The sequence below is a fragment of the Palaemon carinicauda genome, chromosome 4, assembly GCF_036898095.1.
Source record: "Palaemon carinicauda isolate YSFRI2023 chromosome 4, ASM3689809v2, whole genome shotgun sequence".
NCBI lineage: Eukaryota > Metazoa > Arthropoda > Malacostraca > Decapoda > Palaemonidae > Palaemon > Palaemon carinicauda.
Genome location: NC_090728.1, coordinates 168604957 through 168622626, shown reverse-complemented (window position 1 = coordinate 168622626; position 17670 = coordinate 168604957). Strand labels below are relative to the sequence as shown.

The 17670-nt window shown below is 35.6% G+C and overlaps 1 protein-coding gene across 1 annotated transcript in view; it reads right to left on the bottom strand.

Annotated features, from left to right (window-relative positions):
- LOC137640180 (ubiquitin carboxyl-terminal hydrolase 24-like) overlaps positions 1-17670 on the bottom strand; it is a 160502-nt gene that overhangs the window by 102537 nt on the left and 40295 nt on the right. The window contains 8 exon segments of the mRNA XM_068372705.1: positions 1789-1983; positions 4990-5178; positions 10162-10317; positions 11410-11559; positions 11981-12118; positions 13979-14188; positions 16507-16718; positions 16984-17095. Of these exon segments, the coding sequence (XP_068228806.1) occupies positions 1789-1983; positions 4990-5178; positions 10162-10317; positions 11410-11559; positions 11981-12118; positions 13979-14188; positions 16507-16718; positions 16984-17095 (1362 nt within the window).

The window sequence follows — 17670 nt, the reverse complement described above, 5'->3', positions numbered from 1 at the left end:
GCTTCCCTTATTGAAGAGTAAGATGTCGCCAAGGAACTGGGCTGGTTGGTTCTATTTCTTACCTGTAATATGCTAGTTTCCGTGGTCCCATACAGAAGTGAGGGAGATGACTCAAGCAACCTCTTGTCTGCCCAGCATAGGGACAAGAAGACTGAAAGGGACTGGCCAGTACAGTACCCCCTCAGTTTATGAGTGACTGAATAAGAGCAAATCGGTATAACAGCATACAAAAGTAAATTAGTTTACAAATAATGTATCAGTCTGTGATAATAAAAATATCCCCTTGTCAACAAATGTTTTTGGACAAATACTGTACACTCAGAATTTCTCGGGGGTAATCAAATACTATCTATAAATCTCAAATAAATATGCTTTAAATGTGTGATATGAGTCAGAGATATGGCTCTATAAATAATATACTATATATAGTATTAACTTTTATGTATGTGCAATCAGTTTATAAACTTGGAGGGTCTAAAAATAAATTAGGCATGGGTCATTGGTATCATCTTTTTTATCATCATTTTCTTATAGAAGAGAGAACAAAAGAGAGCCAACAAGTATTTTGTAGAAGGGAAAATGGTTGAAAGCTTCATAAGAAGGAAAATGAAAAATAAGTGTTAGGGTATGTAATTATGATTTGATATAAAAAAAAAAGCATCTGTACAGGCATTACACCAACTAGCAATACCGGTAGAAAAAAAGTAGTGGCAGCCCCACAGACGGGTGCACTGGCAAGTGGTATCATAGCATTCATATAGCTATTCCACAAGACTTTAATCTCTTCCTACCGAGCCAAACTGGGAAGCAACACGAACAGGGTGGCCTCAATCAAACCATATATAACTAATTCAACAACAGCATGTACATACTCCATCATGCATGCATGAGAAATTATGCAAACAACCCTAACAGTTTTACATGGGACAGGGAGGGATTGTTGCCATATAGCAACATTTACATCTAATCTAAATACTAGCTAAAGTTTTTTATGGTATTACTTCTATTTTTCCTTATGAATTATTAACTTGTATTCATATCTCATGTTACGGGTTATAAACTGTTCAATAATTAGCACACTAGCACATTAATCTTTAAAAATTAGTGTATACAGTATGCGTAATATTTTGGACGCGTGAAAAGCATGATGTGAATTACCTTAATTTCTTAGGGGAAAAATTGTTTTAAGATACAAACATGACAAATTCATAGATAATTTGTATTTTTCCATAACTAGTACAAACCTGGAGTTATTTATCATAGATATTCTTTTGGCAAAGCTGGAAGGTAGCAAATTACTCCCGATAAAAATTAAAGCTCATAAAATTATAGTATCACTGTACTTGGTTGTGTACTAATACTTGGTCAACAAAGGAATCTTCCCCTACCAAAGGGAGACACTGTCTGGAATGAAAAACCTGGCATATAATGACCTTGGGTTGGTATTTATTTCGCAATTTCAACACAAGGTACAGCCCCACTGAAGACATACCCTATTTCAAAGAACAAAGGTTTCTATATGCAAAGGAACAAAAGATTCTTTGACTGAACAATATTTCACATACAGTAAATTATCTTACCATTATGCCTATTGACTAGACAGTAATTTGCCAAGAATGACTTGGACATTATTGAATTCCTATAAACACATTTAAATATATATGCTTGAAAAGAATAACTTGGAACATAGGCCAGGAAATGGTTTAAATATAATCAGCCGTGCATGTAATTACAGTATTTAAAATATGCAACCGCTTATCAATAGAGTACTTATAAAATTAAAGTTACCTCTAACTTCTTGTAGCATTCCGATATAAACTTGCCATGAAGCTGTGGAGGGTCACGTTTTAGTCGCATGGACAGAGACATGTATGACATGTCTAACAAAAGCTTAATGGCATCATCAGCAAGTTGTTCATCTACACACTCAAGAACCAACTGCCAAATAAATTCCATTCCAAGAGGTTCCAACTTATCAACAATCTGTAGAAGACATTTACCCCTTAGTGAAAACTTAAAAAGCACAAATATGAAATTTAGATTAATATAGCAAAATTATTCACATTCTAAAAGATATACAAAATTGTTAGTTACTATATCCACTAATTACTTTTCCAGAAATTAAAACCAAAAAGTTGGTTTCTATCCATTAATTGCTTTTACAGATATTAAATAAAAAAAAGTAAATCAACATTAACAAATAAGTGACAAAAATATCTATTCGAAGTATACTAGAGAATATGATCAAATACTTTAATTTCTCAGTACTATACTATGCACCTTAAAATGAGAGACAGGAGGACAATAGCAGCACGGTAAATTTTTATATAAATCGGACCACACCTACAAATTGTCTGTGTCATCAAAAACCAATCACATATAATAGTGCATGAGGTCCTCAGGTAAAGGTTTAAGGCCGCTCATGAATAGCAGAAGCAAGGGACATTGACAATGCCCTAGAGACAGACCAATATACATATGATCAGCACCCAAGCCCATTCTCCACCTAATCTACAACCAGGGAGGGTATGGCAATGGGTGCTGATGACTCAGCAGGTAGATTTATAGGCTCTCCCAAACCTCTCATCCTTAGTTCACAAGAATAGCGAGGTTACAGACTACAAGAAACAACTGAGCTTCAGCAGGGCTCGATCCCCAGCCCGGCAGATCACTAGGCACCACAACCCACAATGGTCTTGAGTGACAACAATCCACCATTACGAATGGGCTCCCATAGGGTACTTAAAAAAATTCTCATAACTCAATTTCAAGTTACAACTAACTACTTGCCAAGGTGCAGAACAACTAACACCACAAAGTAATGCACTATGCATCACTTTGGTATTAATTCGCCATCTTTGTTTACGCATTCAGTATTTCGGAGTTGCTCTTTTTGGGATATTTTTGTGCCCTTTTTTGCTGTGCATCATGTCTGGAAAGCATAAGGGAGCCTTCTGATGGCAGTGTGTAGGCCAACCACAGGAATATAGGTAAAGAATTGTTATACTGTATGTATTACTTATTGTCTACTACTGTAGTACTGTACAGTATAAGCGTAGGTATATTAATGCATAGGGTACAGGTATGTGTATGTAAAGGGTACAGTAGCCTATGAAAGGTAAGGGATTTTCTCTCTTTTTATATATATATCATGAATATACACTATGTATGTATATTTGTAAATATGTATGTATGTACATACAGTATGTATATACTGTACATAAAATCTGACTTATAACAAAAATTGACTTACACCATGAAATTGGAATGGATCCCTGTCATATCCTGAGGACCACCTGTATAGCCTATTTTGTACATAAAACAAAATCTCAAAGTCATTCAATCTTCTATGAGAAGAAAGAGAAGTAACTGACATTTCTAGCAGTGCTTCTTTTAAAGTCCAATGCTTCCACGTAAATAGCAGAAGCCACTCTAGCGGATGAACACAGGAATAGCTGTAGAAATTCCTACATTTTGCACTTGGTGCAGATACTGGAGAGCCTTCATCTTCTGAACACTGACAATCTGTTCCCAACTTTTAGTGTTTCCCAGCTTGAACAAAAGTAATGGCTAACACTTTCAAGACAAATGTTCACAAAAGGCTGAAGGTCCAACCTACATAATAATGCAAGCATAAGTACACAACAACAAACAGCATTCACTGCCTCTCTTATCTGGCTCTGTGTCTTCTGTCAATGTCAAGAATTCCACTTCCTGCCCCAGGCATGATTCCACCATTGAGCGGCAACCAAACTGTAATTAACAGCAACAACCACAATTATGCAACCAGGCACAAACATGAATTCTCAAGATGATAGTAAACCTACTATCAATACTGTACAGTATTGCTATTATCATCATTATTGGAAATCAACGCACAATCAATTATACAATCAAAATAAATTTCAATCTTACATCAGTCAAACACAAGACTCATGAGTTAAAGGAAAGGGACCTAACATATCATTCAACAGAGGCCATAAAATACCGTATGTTAGAACCAAAGTACTTAAGCACTCCCAGAGTGTGGTCCTCCTCTCCCAGAAAATGTGAAGAGATGAGGAATTGTGAAAATTCTTTTAAAGATACAAAGTCAACCCTTCCTGCAATAGCAAGTAAACCCACAGGTGAGCACACCCTGTTTTCAGTCTCTGGAGACACATCTGCATGCTTACGAAGACTTCTAAGCAAAGGGTATATGGGTCAGCCACCTCCCTCCATGTCTGTAATCACCTCGGACCAAGAATCCAAAGGGAAAAAAACAGGATCTACTGTATACCAGAATATACCCGGGGAGCTCATAGGAAGGTCCCAAAAAGATACTTTAAGGTGAAAGTAGGCATACTCGCATTCTTTCCAGTGACACAAGAAAACACTACTAGACCTTACGACCTTCCTCCAATATCTCTCCCATTGAGGTAACCGGGAAAATCAATCAGGGTAGGGTGAAGCCAGAACAAATTTTTTCCAAGAAAAAAGTACTGATGAGGATCAATGGTTAAATATGATACCGTATAAACCTTCAACACACCTTCACTGCTAAGGAGCATTTTTATTCTCAGGAGAATCAAATCCAAAACCTCCCAAAAAGTAAAAGGTCCAGCAAAAAAAATCCTCACGTAAGGGAAAGAATCCAGCTTCATCAAAGTCTAGGCAAAGAACAGATGACACTTACAATCTTGATGACAATAAGATAAAGAGAGAGGTTATACCATGCAGTTACCCAGGGCCCTATCACTTACCTGCCTAACCACTATTAGCTACTTTCTTGAGCTTCAACAACCATACTGCGACTCTTGTCATGATTACAATACTTCTAAATAAGGGACAATAGTTTTTATTTTTGAAGAAACTATGAGATTTTAACACATAAGAATAACTGTTTCAAAATCCTAAGCAAAAAGACTACAATTTATCAATAATAAAGAATTGCAATTAAATTTCGAGTCAATGAAAAAAAAAAAAACATTTATCAGTTAAAAAACATACCAATGTGTTCCCACTTCTCATAAATTTGTGGTCATTCACATTCACAGCATAAAAATAATCAACAAAGCATGTGAATGCTGAGCGAGTAATGGAGGCAGGATCAAGGCGTAACAGTTTCTCACAGAACAATTCTCTCTGAGTGCTAAACTCTAGATCTCCCAGGCATCCACTGAACCAAGTGAAGCAAGTCTGAAAAAAAAGGACAATTAAAACTCTAGTATCAAAATTTTATCAAATTTATAACATTGAAAATTGATGCAATCAAAACACATATAACTGCTGTAAAGATAATGCTTGAACTCCAATCTCCATGGCCTTTGGTATAAAAAATGGTAATTTTAAGTTTTTCTTTAAAACTAATTCATTTCTTTCATAGCTTTACATATAAACCAGAGTCCTTTAAAAGAGGGATATGTCTGTAGCAGCACTGGAATAGCCATTGAATCGTTAACAAGGTACAGTAGTTGGTTACCAACAGGAAACATAAGGGAGAAGCCCGGCCCTCCTGCCTAGCACAGAATAGCCCCTTTTGTCCTTAAGTCTAGGACTAAAACGGGTGGTTGAAGTGGACTCAGGTTTGCGCAGCTGGGAAAGATATTTATTTTTTTTTAAATTTGTTACTTGTCCCTAGGAGTATTCAATTTTTTCTCTTTCAAAATAGGTAGACTCACTTATTAATGGGAGGAAGTCCCCTAACACCAAAGAGTTCCTTTTTTCCTTAGATATCATCATTCCTGGTCCCATACAAGATCAAGGAAGATAATGCCAACAACCTTCTAACAGCTAATCATTGGGATGGAAAAGGAATTGGGAACAGCCAGTACTAGGACACGGAAAACCTATCTCCCTAACAGGTAAGTGGTGTCGGCAGTGTCAAAACAGGCAGATCAATTGAAATGTTTGATAAGACACAAACCTATCCTCCTTTATGTCTAGAGGATGGAGAAGTTGTTTCGTGACAGATGTTGTGAGCAAATAAGATACACTATTGTTTGACTCACCAGCATTAAATGTACAACCAACATATAACAGTTGTGGCTGCTGCATCCTCTCAAGAGAAAAACAAGAACGAGGATCAATGACTATAATCCAAAAGTTCAACAAAGTCTGAAGGTTTACCAGTTGTTGTTGTTGTTGTTGTTGTTGTTGTTGTTGTTGTTGTTGTTGTTGTTGTTGTTGTTTTGTTGTTGTTGATGTTGTTGTTATTGGTTAAGCTACAATCCTAGTTAGAAAAGCAAGATGCTATAAACCCAAGGGCTCCCACAGGGAAAAATAGCCCAATGAGAAATGGAAGCTAGGAAATAAATAAACTGCAAGAGATGTGATAAACAATTAAAATATGCTTTAAGAACCGTAATAACATTAAAATAGACCATTCTTATACAATCCATAAAAGCTTAAAAAAAAAATAGGAAGAGAAATGAGATAAAAAAGTGTGTCCCTGAGTGTACCCTAAAGCAAGAAAACCAAAGATAGTGGAAAACCATGGTACAGAGGCTACGACGCTACCCAAGACTAGACAACAATGGTTTGATTTTGGAGTGTCCTTTTCAAAGAAGAGCTGCTTACCATAGCCAAAGAGTCTCTTCTACCCTTAATACGAAAGTAGCACATGAACTATTACAGTACAGTACTTAACCCCTTAAGCGAAGAAGAATTATTTAGTAATCTCAGTGTTGTCAGGGGCATGAGGAAAGAAGAGAATGTGTAAGAAATAGGCCAGACTATTTGGTATATGTGTGTAGGAAAACAAAACTGAGCAGTAACCAGAAAGAGGGATCCAATGTAGTACTATCTAGCCAGTCAAAGGAGCTAATAACTCTTTAGCAGTAGTATTTCAACAGGTGGCTGGTGCCCCAGCCAACCTACTAAAGTTGGTGAATCAGTCCAAAAGTGGAAAGGAGTAGGCATACAGACCATTCTGCATCTGCAATATCATTTATGGCCCATAACACTTGGTCCAGCTACAACAAGCCATAAAACTAAAGTCCAATGCTGAGCAATGTTGCATAAAAGTCAACACAGGGCATGACACACCAATGTGATAGTCCTTTTGACACCCTAGTGGTACAACTATCAAATGGGAGGATCTGCGAGTTCCCTCTAAGGCAATAAGCAACTACTATTTTAACTGCTGGGACCTTAGTAAAAATCTTCACAGCTATTTGATAAAAGAGTTTTAAAACGGGTTTCTTCTTCGTTCCGAGGGCATATGATAGTAGTCATATTGTTGGATTTGACCTCGCCTCTTCTTCCAAGTAACAATGTCTAAAATTCATGGAGTATGAGAAGATGGCTTTTAACACCAAGAAGTCTTTGCTTGAAGATTTAGAAGGGAGGGGAAATAGATTAATTAATTAGGTAAATTTACAACCAAAACCTGTCCCAGTAAAGCAGAACAGACATGAAATTGACACCTTAAAGATGTACTAAAAATGAATTGCTAGGGGTCATATATCTCAGTATACAAAACTTAAGACTTCTATATCCTGATCATTACAAGATGTGATGTCTATTCCATTAGATAGATAAAGTGATAAAGTAACAGTATAATTAACAAGTTTGTTATAGACATAAAGAAATCCACTGAAAAGACACATGGAAGTTTATAAGCATGATATACAGCTTACAAAACTGGTAAAAACAATCAATAACATATACTAATATGCATTCATACAGGCACTCCTGTTATTACGCAATATGGCCTTCAGACAGCTTTATGAACATAATTTCCTCTAAATCATGCACCATTTTATGCTTTTGATAGAAGCAAATAAATACCTTTCACAGAAAAATTTACATTTTACGTTTAGCAAGTTAAAACATATAGTATATAAAAAAAAAGTTTGCTAACATTTTAAATCAAAATATTTTTTATTTTTGGAACTTTTTCTAATTATTTTTCCTGATCATTCCTGAACTATTCTGATTTTATGCTAATAAAATTAACTTTCCTATAAGCCAAATATTATCAGTTGAAATTAACTCAAGAGTTCTTCTAACATAAATAATCATAAAAAAGGCCTACAAAGATACTAAACTGAACGCAGCAAAAAATTACCAAAAGGGGAATCCCTCCACAGATAACAATCCCCCACTCTTTCTCTCTTGATAACAGACTTAATTTGGGAGGCGGTCATATGGAGAGGTTGAAGCAGAGAAAGCATTCATTGTTACAGTGTATCACAAAGTGTTTAGTGCCAACATCTGGCATATGAGTGTTGGAGGGGCCTGGCTCATATGACATGTTTAGGAAGGGGGGAAATCTTCATACAGAAAACACGCTTTGAGATTTACATCAGTGGTAGTGTGGAACAAAAGTTAAAATAATATTGGATAAAACTGTAAATACACCAGTTTATTTAAAAACAAGAGAGAGGGGAAAGAAAGAAAGACACACAGGGTAAGGAGGTAGAGCAGAGTTGGAGAAAGAAGGAGAGTCGGTGATCTGTAGAGATGTGGCACCAGTCAATGAAAACTTTTAAAACCAGGTGCCCTCCCCTATTGGCCTTTTTTCCGCATTGAGTAAAATATACAACACTGACAAGTCTTAATTTACAACATGCAAGTTGATGATAAATACTAACTCAAACCACATCCACATTACTTGGCAGGGTAAACAATTCTACTGATTACATCTATTACAGAATTACACTAGTTAATATGCTACAATTACATGATATTCTACTGGGCAATTCACACTTCAAAAAATAAAAGCAAAATCTCCTACTGTCAAGATTCATAACCTTTGCTTCGTTACAAAAATTGTTTAGTCACCTGGTGCCATATTCTAATAATTTTACATATAGAATCACATAATTAGCCAATTCCTATTCCAAATTTAGGTTACTTAACACCCCCCCACACACACACACACACACCAAGAAGGTTTAGTTTTCATTTAGATTATTGCTTGTTTAACTATTTGTTATCTCTGTCAAAGATGTTATGATTTTGGATTGGTTTTTTGTTTGTTTGTTTGTTTGCCTTTACAGTATGTTGAAAAAATTACGCAAGTTCTGTATGGAAAACTTTTTTTCTAGTTTCCTTCTTTTTGTTTGTATGTATCATAGCAAGACTGCAAAAAGCTAGGCTAGCTAGCTATTTTAAAAGGATTTTTACTATATGAGGCCTTCATAACTGATCACAAACACTGATATTTTGAGAGAAATAGTATTATACTGTCTTGGGAGATAGGACCTTCGTGGGAGAGGTTGGATAATTTAGCCTTCTTTTAAACATTCCAAGGCTCAGAAACTAAAATCAACAACCTTCCATTGTAGATTTTAGGAGTCAAAATATAGTGAGTAGTTTTGTAAAGAAAGTCTGACAGAGATTTTCTTTCTCTTAACCTGAAAGATTTTGTCTGGACCATGCCAACTAACTATATTGTACTATCAAAACCTTCCAGAGTATGAATGGGTTTGGTCTCTTTTGTTACATGGCCCAAAAATGATGGGATGGCAAACAACGTCAACATATGGAACCTCATTGGGAAACTGTTTCTTTGATCTAAGGCCAGGGAGAATGGAAAGGCTTTTACTGTATTTTATAATTACATTCAAAAGAGTGACACACAATTCTTTAGTGTCATGCTTAAGGAAATAATTCTAAGGGTTTAATAGGCCTTTCCTAATATAATTACCAGTCACATATCATTAAGTTTTAGGGGAATGTACAAAATATACAGATAAATACAATTTTCAGCTAGATTTAAACTCTATCCATTAAAGAAAAGAAGTTTAATTTTCTCATTACAAAAGCTATGTCAAATTAAAAGCCCCCCAAAATTACATTTCCCTATCAATTTTTATGTCCCCGTACATCAAACATCTACAGCATTAACATCATAACAGCTAACCTTCCCTAGCCTATTTTTCTTAAATCATATAGCAAAAGATTCATTTTACAGAGGTCACGTGCTTAAACAGCTAACTATATTAGCAGAACTATAATAGGATGTACTTTACAATTAACTACAGCAGTTATTCTGGAGAACTTTAGTAGATATAATGCATCAACATAATATTATCTACAGATCTTCCAGTCTTACATGAGAAGCAGAAACAATAAGGAACAAAGATGAACAACAACTGGCTCCACGTTCATGCTGATGAAGCGACCAAGCAGCTCTGCAAGACGTTACAACGAAAGAAAAGATTTAATACTAACCTCAGCATCCAAAGAGGTACTGACCTCCTTATCATGACCAGAAGCTTTAGGATTACCAACAAGTGTGTCCCAGATGTCTTTACATCTTGCCCAAGCTAGATAAATATCACCTTCCTTCAAAAGAAATTGTAAAAATTCCAGGTGCACCTTCATATACTGAAAAAGGAAATGAGGGTTTACTTCAACATTTTTACACAAGCAATCTTGAATAAATCCTGGTATAAAAATTAATTTTTATATGAGGCATGTTCAATTTACATGATAGAAAAAATACTTTACAAGTGAATTAAATATTTGTTTCAAAAATTATATCTATATAGCAAAAACATTTTCATATAAACTCATAATTCATAGGCTATGCAGTATTGCATTTCCTCCATGAAATAGAGCAAGTCAGACACTTATACCAACCATAATCCAAACCTTCCTTACTATGCATGCTCAGTCCTCCTATATAACATTAGCTGACAGTAATTCTTATCTGCCTAATATACAGCAAAGATAGGTACAAGGAAGGGTGGAAAAGACTGTCACATGATAATGGGATTGTATGAAAAAAAATTTTGTTTAATAAAAACATTGATCATTACATACCATTTACATATTAACTTAATTACAACTTAAGTATTAAGGCATCAAGGAGGACAAAGAGAACAGCTAAATATTGAATGAACAACAAAGCAGTGTTTATTCCATGGAGTGGAACAAAGAGCTAAGGGTTAGAAGATTCAACAGTAAGTTGTGAACAGTGGGATAACTAAACGTTGGCCTGTTCATTTTTACCTTTGGCATTATTCCTATTTTTTAGCTATCTCTTTTCTTCACTATTATCCTCACTTTCTATATACTGTCTGTCTATCAGCTACCCCTAACTGAAAGCAGGTGTTCTTAGTCTTAAAGATCACAATACCTAAAAATCAGGAAAAGTTATTTGATAGAAAAAAATAAAGATAAATAATTCATTACAGTTTTTGGAAGTAACAAGTAAATAAATGTGATAGCTGGCTGAGCTTTTAAGGATATTCCACAAGAATTGAGTTGCTGATAATTTGAAAACCTTTGCCTATTATGGTTTTTGCTTTTTTCCTATTCTGATGAATAGTTGTACCACATATAGTGAGAGCATTCTGATTGATAAAAATGCAAAAATTCTATTACATGGAGGAAAGACAAAATGCTGAATAGCATATAATTAAAGTGATATAATGAAGAAATAAATTTAGTAAAAAGATATTCATATCAACCTACATCATCATGGGTATATTTGCCATCTATTAGGGTTGAAGGAGGAGGTGGCTGCTGGCCACTGGTACTGACAGCCAATGCATGACACTTAGCTAGACTTTGCGTAATTAGCTTTACAATTTCATGACTGCGATTCAACTCTGACAAAGTTGCCTGAAAAAAATACAATACTTATTTAGTTATCAATCACTAGATTTACCATATTTTCCAAAGCTAATTCTACTCTGAGAACACTTACTGGAAATAGGCTGTCAATAAAATAATTACATAGAATATATCCTTTTCACTTCAAGACTGACCATATTCTTGCATTTATAGAAATAAAATCACACATTTGAAATAATAACAAAGTCAATTTCAGCAAATCTCATACTGTAACATATTGCTGAACTTAGATAAAAAAACAACTTTCATTAATACAGAACTTAATTTTTTCTGTTATGAAACTGCAAAATATAAAAACAAATACATGATTATCAATGTTTCTTTTAATCAATTATAACAATAAGGTACACAAAGCCACAAACATCTAATGCCCAGGCCCATTACTTAAAGCAATTACAACGGGACTTACTTTTTCTGTTTTAAAATATGATGCACCACCACCTTTGGTAATAGATTGGGCCAGGTAATGAAGTTGCTTGAGCGGTAGATAAACGGCTGGGCTTCTTTTTATATCTTCTACACAACGAACGATGTATGATTTACGAAGCTGAAAGCAAAAGCTTACAATCATTTCTATACTCAACAAATATAATACTTTTTGCCTTAAAAAAATGAAAGAAATATATAAGAGCAAAGTGGTCAATTCAAAATCATACAAGAAAGAAAACGGAAACTATTATGGGCAAATCTTTTAGCAACAAGAAAGATAGAAACCTCAAAACACATAAAAACATCAGAGGGTGGTTTGATGTCTAAGAAAGGACATAGTGGTGAAATTAAAGAAACTGAAGAAGAAAATAAGAAACCTTGGGTAGAGGACAGCTAGGGGAAAGGACTGCGAGATATACAGGGGGAAGTACATGGAGAACAACAGGCAAAGATAGAGAAAATTTAAGAAATTGAATCTTAATATTAATGCAGCATTAAGAAGGAATAAAGGTACAGTACTTGGAACACCACCATGTATAGTATATGAGAAGGTTGAAATTATGATGGAAGGGAGACCTTAGCGGAGGTAGAATACTGTACTTCGCTACTGTGACGACATCTGTATCACTAAACTACAAGTCTGGTATTGAGAAGGAAGAAGATTAAGATTGGTAATAGCCAGAAAGAAGTGCACATAAACTGATGGACTACATGTACAGTAACTACGTCCAATTAATAAACCAATAAAAACATTTAATGCATATATGACCCGGAATTTCAAAGCAGTAGTAATATGGCCAATTTAATTATTGACAATATCTGTTTTTTTTTTTTTTAAATAAAACTGAAAACTAGAGCAGAGTAAAGTTGATGTAGTAAGGCAGCTATATAAGAAGACATCAAATGGGATGGAAGAAAAACAATGCAGCTCTGGATTGAAGGTTTGCCAAGTTTACTATACATATTGAAGAGGAGATTCTAAAGAAGTAGAAATTTAAATTATGATACATAGACTTATTGATGGAGCAAACTGTGAGGATCCAATTTTGAATGAAGTGGTAAAAAGACAGATATTTTAAGAGCTTTAGAATGAATTGCCATTTTAAGACTGAGATGGCTAAGGCATGTCTTGAGAAAACAGGAGCAATGAGTGTGGTCCACCACTAAAGGGGCAGATATAGAATGAAGGGAAGATTCACAAGATTACTAAGAAAAATCAGAAGAAAAACTTAGACTATATAGAAGATCAAACAGAAAAAACAATGTTGAGAAAATTTATCATTTGTCAACACATAAGAGAAATTGTCTATACCATGGTGACAAAGACAAGACTAATTTCTAATGACATAAATTCACAATGTTCTTTTACATGGGTATGGTATTCAAGGTCACATAGTTATGTGAGAATGTTATCTTTACTATCCAAAATTAAATAAAAAACTTTGTTCTGTAGATAACATATAAAATTTTTAAAAGAAGGCCATATTTCAAAGTACATTATTTTATGCTGATATGTTGTTACTAATTCAAACATATTAGTTAAATTTAATAATCTGCCAATTACATAGATTAGATTTAAGAATTTGGGCTATGTAGCCTTGTGCAATGGTCCGTGAGACCATTCAGTGGCAAAGTGCAACTGGGGAAATACCAGCAGTTGAACTCTGAAGTAAAAGTTTAAAGAGGTTGGACAATAAGATGGAAAAAAGAGAGAAGTGGGAACAGAGGTAAAGTAGGAGGATATAAAGAGAGTGCAGCCAGGGGCCGAAGAAATGCTGCAAAGATGCATGAGGATTGCCTATTGTGCACTGATGGTACTACCCACCCAAGGAGTATATGATTACATATGAAATCCATTCTTTGAGACAAGAAAACTGCTCTTGAAATCAAACTTGTCTAGTAAAAAAAAATCCTTATTTTTATACGATGTCCTACATATGAATATTTGAAAAAATAAACAAAAAACATAAAAACACACCTGGTCTCTTGTTGCAGATTTATTAAGAATGACTAGATGCTCATTCATAGCTTGATGTACCAATCTTGGAGGCAATGCAGGAACACGAGCAAGTTCCCAGAGTGTATCCAACATTTTTTCAGCTGTTCTTCCAAGCCGTGAATCTTTGCCAATTTTACCAATGAAAGAAAGAAGTTTTTCTCTTAAGCGATCATTTCCAGTGTCCCAGCTCTGAAATTTCAAATTATAAATATCAAAAGTAGTAGTCCTGAAAATTTCATCTTCAGAATTTCATAAATACATAATTCACCAGCAAGTCAAAATAGAATTTTATTTATCCTAAAAACAATATGAGCTTAAAAAATAATGGTACTTTATTGTATATCAAAAACAAACATCCTCGACCCACAATATGATACATATTTGTCAACTCCTCCAAAAGACTTCATATATATTAATTATTACTTAGAAGACTTGACTTTTCTTTTTTTTTAAATAACATCCCTGTGAAATGAAATAACCCAAAGTACCCAAAAGACAGAAACAATTGATAAAACAAGAAATACATACATACATATACCAAGGCGCTTCCCCCAATTTTGGGGGGTAGCCAACATCAAACAAATGAAACAAAAAAGGGGACCTCTCCTCTCTACGTTCCTTCCAGCCTGACAAGGGACTCAACCGAGTTCGGCTGGTACTGCTAGGGTGCCACAGCCCACCCTCCCCCGTTATCCACCACAGATGAAGCTTCATAACGCTAAATCCCCTACTGCTACTACCTCCGTGGTCAACCAAGGCACCGGAGGAAGCAGCAGGGCCTACCGGAACTGCGTCACAATCACTCGCCATTCATTCCTATTTCTAGCACGCTCTCTTGCCTCTCTCACATCTATCCTCCTATCACCCAGAGCTTTCTTCACTCCATCCATCCACCCAAATCTTGGCCTTCCTCTTGTACTTCTCCCATCAACTCTTGCATTCATCACCTTCTTTACCAGACAGAGATTTTCCATTCTCTCAACATGGCCAAACCACCTCAACACATTCATATCCACTCTAGCCGCTAACTCATTTCTTACACCCGTTCTCACTCTCACTACTTCGTTCCTAACCCTATCTACTCAAGATACACCAGCCATACTCCTTAGACACTTCATCTCAAACACATTCAATTTCTGTCTCTCCATCACTTTCATTCCCCACAACTCCGATCCATACATCACAGTTGGTACAATCACTTTCTCATACAGAACTCTCTTTACATTCATGCCCAACCCTCTATTGTTTACTACTCCCTTAACTGCCCCCAACACTTTGCATCCTTCATTCACTCCCTGACGTACATCTGCTTCCATTCCACCATTTGCTGCAACAACAGACCCCAAGTACTTAAACCGATCCACCTCCTCAAGTAACTCTCCATTCAACATGACATTCAACCTCGCACCACCTTCCCTTCTTGTACATCTCATAACCTTACTCTTACCCACTTTAACTCTCAACTTCCTTCTTTCACACACTCTTCCAAATTCTGTCACTAATCGGCCAAGCTTCTCTTCTGCGTTCACAACCAGTACAGTATCATCCGCTAAAAACAACTGATTTACCTCCCATTCATGGTCATTCTCGTCTATCAGTTTCAATTCTCGTCCAAACACTCGAGCATTCACCTCTCTCACCACTCCATCAATATACAAGTAAAACAACCACAGCGACATCACACATCCCTGTCTCAGCCCCACTCTCACTGGAAACCAATTGCTCACTTCATTTCCTATCCGAACACATGCTTTACTACCTTTGAAGAAACTTTTCATTGCTTGCAACAACCTTCCACCAACTCCATATAACCTCATCACATTCCACATTGCTTCCCTATCAACTCAATCTACTGGTACCATTGACAACACAAAACACATAATAAACAATCTCACCAACCATTCAAGTACAGTCACACCCTCTTCCTTTAACATCTCAGCTCTCACACCATCCATACCAGATGATTTTCCTACTCTCGTTTCATCTAGTGCTCTCCTCACTTCCTCTCTTGTAATCTCTCTCTCATTCTCATCTCCCATCACCGGCACCTCAACACCTGCCTCCCTATTATCCTCAACATTCAGTAAACTTTCAAAATATTCCACCCACATTTTCCTTGCCTCCTCTCCTTTTAATAACCTTCCATTTCCATCTTTCACTGTCTCTTCAATTCTTGAACCAGCCTTCCTTACTCTCTTCACTTCTTTCCAAAACTTCTTATTCTCTTCATATGAATGACCCAATCCCTGACCCCACCTCACCGCAGGGGCATAAAAACAATTAGAATAGCGCCAACGTATCCCTGAGTGTCGTAAGAGGCGACTAAAAGGGACGGGACGAGGGGGCTGGGAACCCCCTCTCCTGTATTATAATCCTGTGAGACATCAACACTGACCATACGCATAGAAAATCACAAATCAATTTTTTCCCGGTTAAAATAATGTTCCTATAACAAGATAAATTATACCATTTCATAAGAATTTACACTCAAATCACTCAAGACTTACCTTTCTGACTAATGTGAGGAGGTGATCAAACTGATGGGGGTTAAATCGAGAAGCAGCAGCTGCCATAATACGATGAATATTATCAACAACATGAGGACCAGCTTGTTCGGCCATTTGCCAAATCCGTGTCAATTCATCCTCTTGCAACTTTGGTCCCATGAATTCCACAAGTTCTTTCATGCGATCTGTATATTGCACTTGATCTATGTTTCCTAGAAAGAAAAAGTACCCTTAGAGTAAAGTGAAGAAGTACTAATTACTAAAATAAATACTATACTGTACTGTATTTATAAATTACATCAAGAGCTATATGGCAAAAAAAAAAAAATTATAATTTCAATACCTGGAGTTTTATATATAGAGAAATAATCAATATGGTTATCATTTCCTTGAGGATAAAATTCCAGATGCTGAATTAGAGAATTAGCTTTAGGAAATTAAAAATCTTATCAAAATGAAAATGTATGTGTATATTACCTTCTAAAGCAAGAGATAGAACAGAATTTGTGGTCATCCACTCTTGTACTAAATCTGCATCAGTGCCAGTGCTGCGTGACCTCTCACTATCCTCTATCAATCGTGCAAGTTCCTGTAAAAAAAAAAAATACTTTTTCTAATTACAGTAAAAAATAAATTGTTACAAGGCTTAGTATGGAGCTGCAGCATGGTTTTAAACAAGGTTAATTTGTGTCCATCAAATCACACTAATCAAATAATGATGTGAAGAAAACAAAGTAGATTGCCACAATTTTCAAATATGAAAAATCTATGAACAGATTGTATGGAATGTCTCATATGGATTTGGATAAACCAAATATTTGAGTTAATCATGAGAGATAAGATGGGAATGATAAAATATACACCACAAATCCACAACACTTATCATAATAGAAACAAATGAAATGACAGCAGAGCTGCACATGTGGATGCATCCCACAGTCACAGGTAGATATGTCTAAATTTGTACATTTACAAGAGCATAGACTGTTACAATGTATTATTATCTCTGTTTCCTAATTCTATTTGATTATACAGTAATCAGTTTTTTACTGGATTGATCTGTATTTAAATTTACATCTTAAGTCACTCTACAGGCTCAATTTGAGAACACGATTTACTATTTTACGATCCTGAATGCATTTTCCCTAATTCCTGTAAGCCCCT